The 16,284-nt window shown below is 35.8% G+C and overlaps 3 protein-coding genes across 4 annotated transcripts; 1 reads left to right on the top strand and 2 right to left on the bottom strand.

The window, feature by feature from the left end:
* Positions 1 to 133: 133 nt before the first annotated feature.
* On the bottom strand, positions 134 to 1,631 carry LOC106652452 (pre-mRNA-splicing factor 18). The gene has a single exon (XM_023459683.1). It carries the CDS (start codon positions 1,402 to 1,404, stop codon positions 397 to 399), a length of 1,008 nt encoding a protein of 335 aa, XP_023315451.1. The 5' UTR covers positions 1,405 to 1,631; the 3' UTR covers positions 134 to 396.
* Positions 1,632 to 2,525: 894 nt separating this feature from the next.
* On the top strand, positions 2,526 to 3,661 carry LOC106652457 (dopamine N-acetyltransferase). The gene has a single exon (XM_014371431.2). The coding sequence runs from the start codon at positions 2,827 to 2,829 to the stop codon at positions 3,538 to 3,540; it is 714 nt and encodes a 237-aa protein (XP_014226917.1). The 5' UTR covers positions 2,526 to 2,826; the 3' UTR covers positions 3,541 to 3,661.
* Positions 3,662 to 6,877: 3,216 nt separating this feature from the next.
* Positions 6,878 to 13,852, bottom strand: LOC106652440 (male-specific lethal 1 homolog). Of its 2 annotated transcripts, none has more exons than XM_023459705.1 (6): positions 12,800 to 13,852; positions 11,159 to 11,592; positions 9,555 to 9,977; positions 9,151 to 9,479; positions 8,863 to 9,081; positions 6,878 to 8,500 (listed from the first exon to the last, which is right to left on the bottom strand). In XM_023459705.1, the coding sequence occupies exons 1-6, from the start codon at positions 13,059 to 13,061 to the stop codon at positions 8,410 to 8,412; spliced, it is 1,758 nt and encodes a 585-aa protein (XP_023315473.1). In that variant the 5' UTR covers positions 13,062 to 13,852; the 3' UTR covers positions 6,878 to 8,409. The 2 variants fall into 2 exon arrangements, with proteins under 2 accessions (XP_023315473.1, XP_023315474.1); XM_023459706.1 differs by lacking the exon at positions 12,800 to 13,852 and adding an exon at positions 11,858 to 12,106.
* Positions 13,853 to 16,284: the final 2,432 nt, after the last annotated feature.

The raw sequence follows: 16,284 nt of genomic DNA, 5'->3' as shown, positions 1-16,284 counted from the left end.
AAACTTTCATTAATTGCTTTTGCTGTTATTAATAATTACTTTTAGCTACTTGGAAAGGAATATGAAGAAAACAATTCAAATAGTAAAATAAATAAGAATATATTACATTTTCAATTAATTCAATATATAAAGTCAATATTTTAATTCACATTTCTAAAAATAACATGATTTTTCAAATTGATTTATAGCAACTCTTTTATCATGGTTTCTGAAAGAAAGTACACATGTATGTCCTGCAGATGTCAAGAAAAATTACATTTGAATTTTATTTTTCAATTGCAATAACTCAAGGTGTCCATTTTTTTCAGTTTACATATAAATAAAACAATATTTAAAAATGCATTATGTCACCATACTCTGAGCTTGACTATTTGTTTTACATGCACAAATTTTAAATTATTTTTTTGTATACTCAACACATCGAGATGGATCAGTTGGATAGTACTCTTGACATTTTGTCATAAGCCTTTTCAATGCCTGAATATATTTCCGTTGAGTTTCGTCATTCATTACATGAGCTACATTTTTTGAGAAAATTTTTTCTCTACCAGTACGAGCGTGAATACCAACCATGGTAACACCTATAGGCCATGGAGAGTTACCTATCGCCATTTGAAGATATGCGTCACTTGCATAGATATAGTTTCTTTCTAATAATCTTTTAACAATATCTGTCAAACTGTCTGTTATATCTTCAGGTAGGTTCTTTTTTTTTAACTTTCTGATTAATGGCTTTAAATACTCTCTTGTTTGTGCATAAATAGCGCCATCCATTTTTCCTTTGGTGCTCATTTTTTCTGCTCCTGATCGACTATTCAACTGATGACCCCACATTTTGACAAGAAATTGTAAAAACGTCATAATTATGTGCATGTCTGTCTCTCTTCCTTTTCTTTGAAAATCTTCAGCCATTTTTTGAATATCTTCATACGTTACTTCTTCTTCAGAAATGTAAACGTCATCTTTTCTTTTATGTTCTTCTTGTGGTTTAGATGATTCTAATAGTTCATCAAGATAAGCTTGATCTACTTGTTCCATAGCTTCTTGGAAATCATTTCTGAGTCCTTTGTTAACTTCAGGTTCAAGTATTTCACATCTGCGTAGCCTTTTGAAAGAATCAGTTTCTGATTCACCAAATAGGGTTATTGGTTGACCTCTTTCTCTGAGTTTGCGAATAACTTCAGTTCTGGGCAAGGTATTTTGTGAATTGTCTTTTATCATGTTCTCTGTATCCGTGGTGTTGTCACTGCACTCTGTGCTATTTGTAGAGTTAACATTGCTAGGAATTTTCACTTTTACAGCATCCAGATCTCCTCTTCTAAAGTATTTTTTATTATTTGTCAGTAAGTTTTTATCTTCGAGTTCTTTCCGTTTCTTTGCTATTTCGGCCCTGAGAATATCCATGCTGAATGCTAAGTAAATGAATTTAATTTAATACTGTATCAATTGATGGTTGATTTAAATTATAAATACAAAATTCAACCCTAATGTACAGTGTACACTTGGATTCAATGGTATACGTTGTGACACGGGCGACTGGCGTTTGACGACTGAATGCAATGATGATATAGCAGTAGGATAGCACATGTTGTATTTAGAGTTTACACACAAATCGGAGGAGGGAGATGACGCGTCACGCGGCTGTCGAAGTATCAGAACTTCGTTTGTAGACGTTCCACGCATAATGGACATAGCTATATTGAACTATGAGATGAGACAAATTATGTTTAAATATTTATAATTGTAATTATAATGGTAACCACATTATTATTTATAAAAATTTATAATAATATTTTTGTAATAATTATAAAGTGCTTAAAGAATGTATAGGGTAAAGTGGACATTTACGTGCCACCAAAGAAAAATTTTAACTTTGCTTACTTATAGAAATTGTATTAACTATTTACGTTGCAAAAAATGTAAACTTTAAAATAAATAATTACACTTCATAAAAAAATGCTAATAATATTTCTTAAGAAATTATTAAAGCAAAAAAATGCTCAAATTAACTATGTGATAGGGCACGGATTACTTTACTGAGCTATTAGTGACCTTGAACTCAGAGCTCAATTATATTTTTATTTTTGAATCCTAAAAACTTAAAAAATGAAATACGTGCTTCGAAATGTACGAGGAAACTTCTATCGGCAAAAACTTTTCGCTTTATCTCCTGATGAATAACAAGTACAGTTTTTATTTTCCGATAGCTGCACCATCTTCCAACTCTTTGAAAAAGCTCGCCGCTCAAGCTCTTCAAAAGGTTGTCTCCACACTTGAAAAACCCATAGCCAAGACAATAGTATCACCGCCACGTGTTGCCATGGCATGACATTCATTGCTTGCCTATAAGCGTTTTTTTCTAGTAAAGTTCTTTCTCATTCATATCTGTAACTGTTCTATATCTGTCAATGCAGCTAGAACGTGTATAGTTGTTAAAGTGAAGTTAAAGAAAGTTGGAAAACCCGATAAATTAGAGTAAATGTTTTATCTGTAGAACGTTACTATCCTCCTTTTTATTTTCAAAATTTCCATAGAATTTCAGAATAATGAAATGTCATTTTTTATAGACTCAAGTTCTTCAGTGCAAACGGATTGAACTACAAGTAAAATATAATACAAACTTTGCTTCATTATATATGTCACTATCACTTGCAATAATTTTCAACCTCAAAAGCTTTGGGTGAATCGTAACAATTCTAGGAGCTCTTTATGCCAAAATTTTTCATTAGTTTTTCTAAAATCGATGTTAGTTTTGAAATTGTACAAATTTAACGAAAACAGTTTTAAAATTTCTGTAATTTGAAAATCTGAAAGTATATTGACAAAATGTCATCAAAATTCAACGAAATTGAGTATTCGATACGCAAGGTGAAAAGAGATGATTTTTCCGCTATAAATACTTTGTTAGAAAGGTACTTTCATCCCGAGGAGACTATTCTCAAGTGCCTTTTGTCGCTCGAATCCATCGAGGCATCGAGATGGCAGCAAATAAACACAGACCAGCGCAACATAATCCAAGCCATGCTGCAGAATCATCCCTGCGACGTAGTCGTTCACAACGAATCTAAAAAAATCGTCGCCGTAAACATCATGATCGTCAGTGAAAATCCAAGCTCGCCACCGTCTCAAGAACCGATCGTCGATGTTTACCAGACTCATGCTCCGAAAGATCGACTAATGGTCGATTATTTTCGCTACATGAACGACATGATCGAGCAGGCTGAGATCTTCACCAAATTCTCGGAGGCGAAGCGAGCTTTGGAATTTTACGCCGTCGCAGTGGACGCGAATCATCGTCGCAAAGGCTTGTCAACCGCTCTCATGAGTCAGGGCCTCGAGTACGCTAAGAAAAACGAGATCGATGTGGTTTTTGGCCTGTTCACGTCTCCGTACTCCAAAAGAGCCGCCGAGAAAATTGGATTGAAAAATATTTTCCAGCTCGACCTTCTCGAGTACTCTCCTGTCGGCGAGGAAAATCGAGGACTGTTCAAAAATTCCGTGCCTCACAATTACGCTTCGATCATGGCTATTTCAACTTAAATAAAATTCTTGTTAATTACTTTGTATCAAAGACATAATTTATTCTACCGAGTTTCGTAGTATTTACTCAATATTTGCTAGTTTTCTTTTATTTTGTATTACTAACAATCGTATTATAAAATAAGTAAATATACCTTTGTCTAGATCAGGTATAAGTCCAAACGTCTGGAATAACATGTATTACGATCAGCGCCTGTAATAACGTGATGTAAGCGCGAATAAGCTTCAAAGTAACGCTCGAGTATAGCCCGGCAGAATATAAATGAATATAACAGATGTTATTGCCGCTTCATTTACCAATTACGCTCGTCGGTGCTCAGCGCGAAGACCGCTCACACCTCGAATCTAACTGATTTTGAATTTTGAACACACGCATCTTTTATCTTATCATCAGTGAATTATAATCTACCAAAAGTGTGTAACATAGTGTAAGACACAGAGCCCGATCGGCACGAGTATATCGGCCCCTTGAAATTCGAGTAAATAGAAAAACTTTTCTAGATTCTCTAGACATATTGAAAAGTACCTGCCTGTACTTAGTCGTCACGCGCGATCGAGAGTGTGTAAGTGCGGTGTGCATAATTAGTGCAAAAGTGTAATTATACTCGAGTGAAAAAATGTCGAGGGGCGATTGGACGGAAGAGTACGAGATGCGCGAGGCCCAAACGGACGACATGCCGGCCATCCTGACCTTCGTGAAAAACAACTTCGACTGGAGAGAGACGATGCTGCGCTTCGCGCGCCAGTCCCTCGTCGATCCGACTCAGATGAACAAGGCGCGATTTCAGCAGATGGACCTGGACCTGACCAACTTCGTCGAGGTGATGGTCCGTTGCCATAGCTGTCAGTTGTTCATTCACAAGGCCAGCAAGGAGATCGTCCTGTTCAACGCGCGCATCATTCACCAGGGCCCGACTCTGCAGGAGTTCCTGGAGGACGACTCCTGCACCAGCACCAAGCTCACCACCGACCTGCCCCAGCCGAGGGATCCGCTCTTCAAGGCCTTCTTCCAATTCACCCGGGACACGATCAGGAACGCCAAAATCTTCCAGAGCTTTCCCAGACTCGACCGGGCCATCGAGTTCGTCGCGGTGGTGGTGCACCTTCAGCACAGGCGCAAAGGCCTGGCCTTCAACTCCATCAGGGAGAGCATCAGGTACTCGCAAAAAAACAACTGCGGTGTGATGTTCGGTCTGTTCACTACCAAATACGCCAAACGGTCGGCCGAGAACGCGGGCTTGGTCGAGATCCACCAAGTGGAAAATATCCTAGATTACAAGGACGAGACGGGCGAGAAAGTATTCGAAAATTTGCCCGCGGACAGCGACATTAACATTATGGCGATAACCGTTGATCACGCCTGCGATAAGCATAATATACACTAGATTACGACTATTGTCAGACGATATTTTTAATTTTTTTATTGCAGAAATCTCCTTTTCCCGCCATGTCTTTCTCGTTTTAGGATTATAATTGTAAAGTTAAAGTTACTAGAGCAGAGTCTGGTACGTTAGATGAGCAAGATAAACGACCTTGATTATTTGGCGTCTTGTAAATACGAAATTGTAGCTATTAATAATCTCTTTCTCATTGTCCTTCAAGTATTTTTTCAATGAACGGCACAGATCTCATGTATTTATAGTAATCAGACTTGTATTTACAGTTTCCCATGAATTCTTTGACAATAACAATTCTTGGTCGTTTTGTTATGATGTGATCGATATGACTTTTAAACTGAAACTGAAAGAAATGTCTTATTTTTAAATAAATATATTACAAAACAAAATAATTTTCGTTCGGTTGTTTATTAAATATAGAAACGTAATTGTCAATAATTATAATAGATCATTTAACTAAGCTTCATTATGTCTTATTAATGTACTCACGTTATTAAACGCTCACACCATTCAAGTAAAGACGGTTAATTGCGTTTTATTTTTTTTATGTCGGGTTAGTGACTATATTTCAATCATTAAAGTTTAGTGTCATTTTGTTTTCGCTTAAATTTAATTAATCGTGTGAAAAAGTGAACTATTTAATTATTTGTGAAAGTAGTTCGTTAATAATCTATTACTCATATTATAATTAATTAATTGACCATTTGTATTGCAATACACTTATCATCTTGACTATTTAATGTTTTCAAAAGGAAAACCACCGTAGAATAAAACTAATGAATTTTGAAAAAACGATACAAAAACTACAGCCCCTCAAGCAAGTTAATGGAAAATTTTTCATTTGTGCGTACGTGCACACATCAAATTTAAAATAATCCTGTACATAAAATACACGTTTTCAAAAAATATGGCAAAAAATGGTTATCACAGGATATGGCAAATAATAGTAAGCGTGAGGAGGCTGAAAGATCTGCTACGAACGTTAGTAATCGAAGAGATGTGAGATCAAGTAGCTGCTCATAAGAAATCAGGTATTTATTAAGACTTATGCTAATTTTAGCAACCTGGGTATTTAATAAATTCACTCATTGATGCTTCACTCAATTATTTTATGATTCACAATGCAACCCAATTTTAATTTATATGAGCCGAGGACAAGCATGTGAACGATTATGTAACTTATATTGAAGAAAACTATGCTGTATTTCATTGACATATACACTTTTATTTATTATACTGTAATAATTAGGATTATATACATATTATAGAATATTTAAGGCTGATTTGAAATTAGAGTGAAAATTAAATTAACTGATTAATGAACGGAAAAATAATCATGATCAGAGAATTCCTTTGTTACATGTGACGTTGAATTTTGAACCTAGAATTGGTTTGTCTACCAACTGGTAAAAAACAATTCATTTCCATTAAAAATTATTCAATGATTTTATTACATATTTTTCTTACACAGAGCCTTTCTTATTGAGAAAGGTTTTCATTTGTTAAGTCAAATTATTACATCGGACGGTCAATTACACAGTAATTACACCAATCGCTTAATTTTACATGCACGCGCATCGAGAAATTTATGGAGTTTGCATGAAATTCGAATAAATATAACCTAAATAAATTGATTCTAAATACATAATGTTAATGGCGATTCATAATATCGTTATCGACATTTTTTTCCATGTAATACACTCATTTTACACCCTACTTTTCCTCTCTTTCTCGCTCTCTTTATATTACTTTCAATCTTTAAAAAACCATAAATAAATCAGTATTAACTGGTGTATATTATTTGTAAAAAATAATATACCTATATTTATATATTTACATACTTGAACCTGACAGTAACATCACAGCATCCTGTCTAACAGAATTCATATATTTATAATCATATTTACTATTCTATCTATACATAATACATAAATACTATATATTTTTCATCTAATTCATTCTTTACAGGCCCACATTTATTTATTTTAGTCACATATTTCACAAGTTAACAATTACGTGAATTTTCTTTAATGATAAAATTGAAGCTTGAGCAATTATAGAGATTTCAGAATTATTTCTCTCTCATATCATTATCATTTAAAATAGTATATTGCGGACCTAAGGAGGTACAAAATAAAATGTTTTAAATCACATTGAAATTATAAACCTCAAATTTGTTTCGGTTAATGAATATGTGTTATAAACCATTCTTTTTTATTTCACCTTAGTGCATATACTTTTTTTCTGGACACCCTTCACTGAAAATAAAATTTTCGTTACACCTGTCGGGTCGAAAATATTACTCTCGATTGGGGTATCAAGAAATAAGAAATAATTTTATACGATTATTGACTGAAATTTAAGATGAACAGAGAACATTATTGAGTGATAGTTACATTCATTCAGCATAGCAGATATTAAAACAATATTTGATATTGATTACAAATAATTAATAGTACAGAAAGCTCAACACATACTCCAATGTGAAATTTCAATTTAAAGATTATATCCGAAAAAATTACTTTTATAAGATTTTTTTTAAATTCGGAGGTGTATTGTGATTGGTACAAAAATGATCTCCAAGTATTAAAAAAATCTACTGTATTGTTTACAAGAAGTTTCTCTATCTCATACATGACAATTTCTATTTTATGAACCTGGTGGTAGATTTTTTAAATTTGGAAAACATCTCTTTACTAATAAAAAATACGATAATTTACCGCAAATATCATGAAAATCATATGGAATCATGTTTATCGATGTAATACTTTAATATATGAAATGATGAAGAAAATTCTCGAGTTTAGAGCTGTTTCACGCAAAATGTAGTTTTGCTCTTTAATAAATAATTTTTTTCGTTAAAAGAATTCAATTTACAAATTTTTGTCCATAGATATTAAATCCATACACATATCATATATATATAATTTATTTCTACATTTATACAATAATTTCTTTTACTCAATAGTTATACTTCTTTTAGCTATATGAGAAAATTCGCAGACATTAATCAATGTTATCTTTTGTGTAATGATAATTTACCAAATATTATGAAACTTACAATATATATTATTTTATGAATATTAATCATAATTAATACTCATACAAATTTGTCACAGTATAAAATGATAAAACGTTAATCTTGGTTGCAATATTCAATAAAATTAGTTAATATCAGCCTACAGTTTTCAATGACACTTCAATAAATGTCTTAATCACAAAATGAGCATCCAAAGAAAATCGAATTGAATTCATAATCATGTATTGCATTCAATTATTTTGTTCAGAAAAAAAATCAAAAAGTATAGGGCTATTTAAAATAAAAGTTCATCTTTGGTGCCCTTTTATATCTTGCCACAATGCACTTTATATAAATAAAAGATTATAGCTATAAACACCATAATCTATTTTGGTGTAAATTCAAAAGTTTCTTATTAATTTAAAATCACTTATACACTTTTCACACTAAAGTTTATCTTCTTGACTTTTTTCTTCTGTTGCTTAATCTTTTGTTCCTTCGAATCTTTGATTTAGCGTTGATGAACCAAGGTAAAGAAAATATGCTAAAAACGATAGTTATTTAATAAAATTTGCTATTGTTGATTAATTCATATTTCTCATGAAAAAATCTAACTAGATAGCAATGAAAATTTACCAAAGTCATTAGACATGTACTTTTTGTTTTTCAATTATTAAGTTATTAAAAGAGGTACTAGGCTTCGTACAAAACTGCAACTATCAAACAAAATTTTTTGTGCTGGTCACGATTTGACATTCATTTTAAAAATGCCCTAATAACTGATCAATTGAAAAAAAAATCTGAACCTAATGATTTTGATAAATCTACATTGCAGATCTAATAGATTTTTTTTATGAGAAATGTGTATTTATCTTGGAGTACATTAAAATAGTTTTCATATATTACCTTGCTGTATAACATGGAATTGAGGATCCAAATGCAGAAACAGGTATATAGTCGTCAACTTGAATGCTTTGCAGTTGATCTATTTCAGGCCATAAAGTTGTTACATTATTTTCCTCCGTGGCTGATAAACATGGTCCACTATGATTTAAATTGAGACATGCAGCGTGATGGTTTTGTTTTTCTTGTCTTTGTTTCAATTTTTCAATATGCCTTTGCTCTCTAAAAAAATGAAAATGTACTCAATGTATAACTAATTGAAGTATTTTTTTATAAATATATAATCATTACCTTATTCGTTGAACATCCCATCTTTTTCTTCTTCTTTCATCATTTTCTAATTTTAGATGTCGTTTATTAAAAATTTCATCATCTAAGTTTTCAGTTCCTTCCATGGTATAACAACTTGTATAAACCTTAACTCTCCAGTTTGGGACTTCCAAGTTACTAGAAGTGGTATCTTCAGGGGATACTCTACTTTTCAGACATAAGGAGTAATTAGGTTCTCCTACGGCTGTGTAATATGGTTCTTCAGAAGTTAGAAATGATTCTCTTTTTGTCAAAGATTTTCCTTTTTTTTCTAACTTTCTTAAAACTTCAAAATTAGGCCCTTTACCTCCCTAAAATATTTTATAAAATTGTATAAATTTATAATATTTCATCAGCATATATCTTGATTAATATTTTATACTTACAAAAGATTCGGGCACTGTAGACATAGTATCATTGCTGATTGTAGAAGAGCTTGATATGCCTCTTTTTCTTTTGGCACAATTATTTACAGCTGTCAACTCAGATTTTCTTCTTTTTTTACTATCCCAGGCTTCCTCGTTGGATTCTTGCTTGCAGTCAAGCTTGTCTGGAGATTCTTGTTTTACAGGTGTAATGCCGCCACTTGAACTTAATCTAAATTTAAAACTTTCATTGTGTTGAGAACTTATACATTCAACTAGATTGGAATCTTTGTTACGATCACTTTTTGAAGGAAGACTATTGGGAGATGCGTTCAGATGTGGCGGCGAACAAGGACCTGACTGATCATTTGCATTTTCAGAACTGTCAGATCGCATTTTTTGTAAATTAACTCGTCTGTCCATGCGTTCCAAACGCATTTTAAGCTGAAATGAAATTAAAAAATGTTAGAATTATCATTCGTTAAACATTTTCCAAATGCTTGTACTTCATCCAACTTATGGCATCGATTTTGATAAAATTTTTTAATTTAATAAGAATTGTCATATTATTGAAGTACTTTTGACATTACAGCAACCTATACCTAACCTAAAATATTATAGTACTGCAAACAAAATAGAGGCTAGTTTTGAAAGAGAAAATAAAAAAATGACATTCATACAGGGCGTAATGCTGATAAAAACGGCATCTTGGCTTTTCAGTGATTTTTAGATCTTTTGTGATTATTATCAGCAATCTTTGAATTTGCGCGCCGCCTCATATTATCACTGATACTGCCATCTGGTCTCTTAGTGTAAGGTTGTGGGGTTACTGGACATTGTAACCTTGGCTACCTGCAACCATCATCTCATATCTGTTTCCCTTCAACTTTGATTTTACTTGTTACACTTGACAAAAAACCATGTGATTTTTTCTGCTTCGTCATTAAGAAAACGACAACACCATGATTTATCACTAATTTGACACGATATATTGACACAAAACTCAAGGATTAATGAACATTTACTGTCACTAAAAAATTTACTAAAAATGTAAACTATTAAAATGAAATGAACCGGCTTGTATCGAATGTTGTGTAAACTAACAAACACACGCTTTGATGATTACATTGAACTAGCCTGAAGCGACATCTGGCCCGCCTTTTTCGTAAACCTTTAAAGTGGCGTTGAGCTCATATGAGAATATAAAACTTTGAGTTTTTTCCCCCTCCTTATTTGCTATCTAATATAGATGTATACGTGTATGTTATATACATATATGTGATGTGCTTGTGCGTATTACTATAAGACATTCAATTCTTTGACAGCACAAAATGTAAATACTGTGTAGTAAGGTTAGAATTAATTGCAATGACATATAAGCTAGTATATAAGCAAAGCCCCTAATCACTAAGTCTATCTTTTGAGTCGTTGCAGAATGCCTGATAGTACAACAATATTTGGATAAATATGAATTTTATATAATGTATAAGCTTGTATAGCTTGTACAATTTTAACTATGTAATAACTATTTGTGTAATTTGTAATTGCAATTTATAAAGCACAAAACTGATAAAAATAAATTATTTATTGCTTATTTAAAATTTTTTAAGTAAAATTTGACTTACATTTTCATTTTCTTGCCGGAGGGCTGTCAATAATTTATCTTTCGTAACTATTTGTTCAGATTGTTGTTGAATCAAGTCCAAATGAAGAAGAAGAAGTTCTTTCAAATGTTTAACTTCAATCAAACTATTATGTCGAGTTTCAGTGTCTTTTAAAGAACCACTTCCTAGAGCTGATGTTGCTGTGGATGATTCTCCGTCTATCATACTGGCATACATGTGATCGAAATCACAAGGATATCCAAGTATGCTGACAACTTTTCTGTTGTCCGAAATAATAGTATTATTTTTATCTTTACTTTTCAGCTCTTTTATCTTTGAGCTCACTGTCGTCAAACGTACACTATTTGTTGTCGACGATGCTGTAAGATGTTCATTCATCGCCGCAACCATGTTGTTAACAACAACTTCTCCTTTAGTTTCCTCTTCAACTTTGGCTAGGTAAAGTGATAAAATCAGAGAGTTAGTATAAGAATGAATAAAATATTAAATTTTATAAATTTAATTTATGAGTTGATAAAAATATTTTGGTAATTGTATACATAAAATTTTGATATACTGAAACTTGAATCAAGTTCATTGTTAATATTTTGAGATAAATAAAATATGATTTCTAGGGTTAGGTGTCTAGAGTGCAATGCGTTTACAAAGCAGTGGATAGACATGAAATTTCTTAATTTCAAATTCTCAATAAAATCTTACATTTTGAATTCTTATTGAGAAGAATTGCATCTTCCAAAAAGTCGAGCTGGTTAAGCTTACATCAAATTTTGCGATCGACTCTGAAGCGCACGCTCGAAAATGAAATGCTAAGTGATGATCTAGTGGTTGCTGTCATGTTGACAACAAGAAAACGTTAGCACACATCCATTCAAGTATTAATGAATGAAAATGTCAAAACAGGTATTTATTTTGGACTCATTAAGCGTTTGTGTTTATCTTATGTTTTGATGTAGATGTAGCCAGTTGAAAAACTAAGCAGCTGATTCGGAATTTATGTCAAAGATGATTTATATACATAGCCTACTTTATCACTCGTAGGTAAGTTTAATTTCAACTCGGATCTGCCAAATTGAATTTTAAATACGAAAAAAACTTGGATGGATACAGCAATATTGGTGTACCAAGACAGATTTTTCCATAAATTAATTCTATTTTCGGGAAAATTTTTTTTTTAGAGTAGTCATCTTGAAACTTGAAATATAAAAATAATCAAAACGCTTTGTCTTTGCAAGTTAACCTATGGCTGTCTACCGAGTAGCCCAAAGGAAGCACTATGTAACATTATTGCATCAATTGCATTTCAATATAGTTGTATCTATTAAAATGGTAATATTTACTGAAATTACTCGGTCGGTGGATCGTAAATAATGACTATAACCAAAGCATTCATAAAATGTGGCATGTCATAATTGAACTAACGGATTGAATGAATCCATTGCCTTTGACGTTTTTTCCTTAGCACGAACTACTTTGACGTACAGATCATCGATGACAGCGACATATAGGATTCAAGTGTTTGGGAGCATATTTTTGAACGTTTTCATACGAGTATAATTCGTAGGAAAATTAAAAGTAAATAAACAAATGCAGGCGTCAGAGTAAATAATATTCAAGACGAATGCTAACATTGATAATTCATACCGTGAGAGAGCCTGGCAGCGTTGCGCTGCCTCTGAGTACTCGAGACGACGCCGTCCAGCGGAGCCCTTGACTTTTTATGCGAAGACACTGGCAGCACTGGAGCCGGCGCTATCGCATCACTGGTCGTTACTTCACCGTTCAACACTTTGTTATGCAGCAACTGCTGCTGCTGCTGCTGCTGTTGTTGAGGCGAGGGTGATCGATGCTTGGGTAGTTGTTGTTGTTGTTGCTGCTGCTGTTGAGCAGCCGGCGACGACGACATGCTATCGGCCGCCGCCGGCAGCAGCGGCACGGCCCGTAGCCTGCCGCTCCGTAGCTGCTGCTGCTGGTTTTCTTGTTGACGCCCAGCATCCACATCCAAGCGGCTTGACTTGCCGGCCCCGATGCCTCCGGCTTGTTGGAACAATCGACAACAAACAACAGACGCGCGAGATTTCAGCGACAATCGAGTATCGAGCTAGCGCGAAAGAACGGCCAAGGTCGCTGGTAGGAGCACTTGTGCGTGGCGCGTACGACGTAGCGTGTTGCGGGCGGCAGAAGCCTGTGCTGCTGCTGCAGGCTCGCGTCGACTCGTGTCGCGAGTTCGGAGTCTGACTCTTTTTTACGATAGGTACGAGTAGTATCCTGTATACCTATAGGTATATGCGTCGAGTGGGTAGACGAAAGGACGCGCAGGATGCCGAGCTGGGCCTAGGGGTTTCAGGATCGCCGCTGATTCCGTCTACATGGCGCTATGCATTATGCACCGACAATACTATCGCGCACAATCGAACGTTGATAAACGCATTACGCGTCGCGAGTACACTTCACAATTATGATCGAACGCCCACATGTATAGGTGCTCGAAGATGCTACGTAGTTGTACGCGTTTGTGTATATGTCGTGGCTTGGGCTGTTTTGTACACCTCACTGTAAACTCCGATAGTCGGTACACACACGCGTGGTATAGGTATAACGGAAAACAAGCGAGTGTCGACTTACTGACGCTGTACGCGTGTATATGTGTGTAACGCGACGGTAAGTACACAGACTGTACACGCAGCAAGTTCGCATACATTCGAACGACGACTCGAGAAGTCTAGCCGCTGCCCGAGCCCTGCGGTCTGCGGAATGACGCGCGCACGATTATATACGTGTGCGCCAGAAACGACAAACCGATAACTTCGTGCATTTAATGTGTATGCGACTCTGAATTGCGAGTAAGCGTGTATGCACGATTGATGATTGTGTTATAATATGCGACGTTTGGCGAGAAACCACTTGCTATCGAGAGGATTTGACAATAGCCAACGCCGGACACTGGACGTCGATACGTTCGTTGTGCGCACGTTATCCGTACCAATACGTAACAAAGTAACGTTACGCTTTTTTATTATAGATCTTTGGTAATGTTCTTTTGGCGACCCGAATTCCGAAACATAGTCACCCTTATTTTTCGGGGTAAACCCATTACCCAGCTGCACGCAGTCTACAGTTGTCGCTTGTGGTGCCAAGCGCACTTTATGCATCTTTTTCCTAACCCCTGTTTTCTGCGGCAATCGCGAGCTAGATTGATTCGCGCCTTACATTCAAGTGTCTGCGATATCATTATCAATCACGAAGTCGTTTCATTTTCACTACTTTGACTAATAAACAATACTATTAAACTTTGAATTTTCTTTTCATATAAGATTGAGGAAAGAATCAATGATAAAACATTTTGAATTTGGAGAGATTTAGAATATCGTGTTAATAGTTTAAAAGTTTTGTGCACGTCCGTTATTGATGCGTTTAACACAAATGCAATTCATTAAAAATTAGGTTATAAATAATCGCGTAGAAGTTGTTGTGAATTAAATTGTATTTTATCAAATCAACCCGTTTGATTGAATAAGTTGTAGCGTAAATCGATAAAGTAATTGAAGAGCTTAGTTTTATTTGGCCGTTGTAATATTGCTTTGAAAACTGAAGTATTCGAGACAACGGAATTTTATCTCTCACGCTTTTGGTCGTAACAACGAAATGGAACGTTTGAAACATCCCGAGCTACACGTTATAGGGTGAGTAGGAAAAACACATTCTAATTTCTTGCATTGCGTGAAAAAATGAGAGCCGCTTGTCAACGGTCGAGCGAAGGAGTATTGCGCATCCGCGAGAAGCTCTCGTAAATGTTTTAAAGTCAGCTCGACTCTATAGGTATACAGTGAACAGTCGTTAGTTTTCAGATACGATGATAGCATGGGACGAATAAACATGAGAATTAAAGTTGCTCCGATTTGAAATAATGAGGAAACATCTCGACACGTATACGGGTGCACGCGCGGGCATGACTTTTGATTCGTACGTCGAAAGGTAGCAACGCAACCACCGCACAAGTGCTCTAACACTGTATATATATAAATTAAAATATATGTTTGTATACACAGTAGACATGCGTGCGTGTGTACGTGCGAGCGTGTAGGTGGAAAAACATGCACTTGTGTGGGTCAGGGGTGTGCATATAACATTGTAATGACAAGTTGGAATATATACAATCGTCGTGCTGTTGTTGACGGCTCCTCGTTGTCGGCGAGCCGAGCCTCGTCCTTCTCCACGTCAGGATAGTCGTCGTGATGGTTTTGAGCTTACGAGCCGACCACTTGGTACGATGCTACGACGTCAGCGAAGGAGAGAGAGAACGAGAGAGGGAGGCGGAGAGTCAGCAGCCAAAGCTCGCAGATGCCCGCGGTACTCGTGTGCACGGCAGTCACGAGGGTGCACGTACAACAGGCGCGCACACACAACTGACACACTCGCGCGCGTACTATTATCACTCGTCGCGGTGGAAACTTTAATTCTTGCGGCCGATTTGCCGCTTTTGCTCGCGAGCTTCCATACGACTCGCGACAAAGGCGTTCGCTGCTCGTCTCTTTTTTTTCGATCGATGCCAATCGCCTACTTATATACAGCGAATCCTCGTCTCTATACCTCTCGCGGCCGCGCCAAGGATCGAATCGAGCGCGTAGGACGACACTTTCGATTGCACTGCCTAATCGTTCATGTCTCGAGCATGTGTAAGAAACGCGTGTCTAGTCCGACGCTCTATTATAAACCGTAAAGCACGAGTCGCGATTTTGGTTGGAAGGGTGAAGTATCAGATGAACGAGCCCGAATCGAGCTTACGATGAAAAACGCCCCCTATTGCGCCTCCATAAAGCTGGACGTAGTACAGCGAGCACTGCTGATGTCGGTCTGCGCTGCGCACTCGGCTGCGGGGGTGGGGGAGGCTCGGGTCAAGCTCTGCAATAGTCAATGGGTAGCTGAACCGAGGCAGTGCAGTACCCCTGCAGGCTCTACATAAATATAAGAAACTTATGCTCGAATTAATGCTATCGACCCTTCTGGACTCTAAAAAAATTTAAATCATTTGGCTCAGACTTGTACTGTTGTCCTTTTACTTGAACGATTCATTCGTTCGTGGAGTCGGCAACTTAATCAACTTGACATACGCCAATCGAGCCGAGCTT

Source organism: Trichogramma pretiosum, unplaced genomic scaffold (assembly GCF_000599845.2).
Source record: "Trichogramma pretiosum strain Unisexual culture from Peru unplaced genomic scaffold, Tpre_2.0 scaffold32, whole genome shotgun sequence".
Classification (NCBI taxonomy): Eukaryota; Metazoa; Arthropoda; class Insecta; order Hymenoptera; family Trichogrammatidae; genus Trichogramma; species Trichogramma pretiosum.
This window is presented reverse-complemented; position numbering and strand designations above follow the sequence as displayed.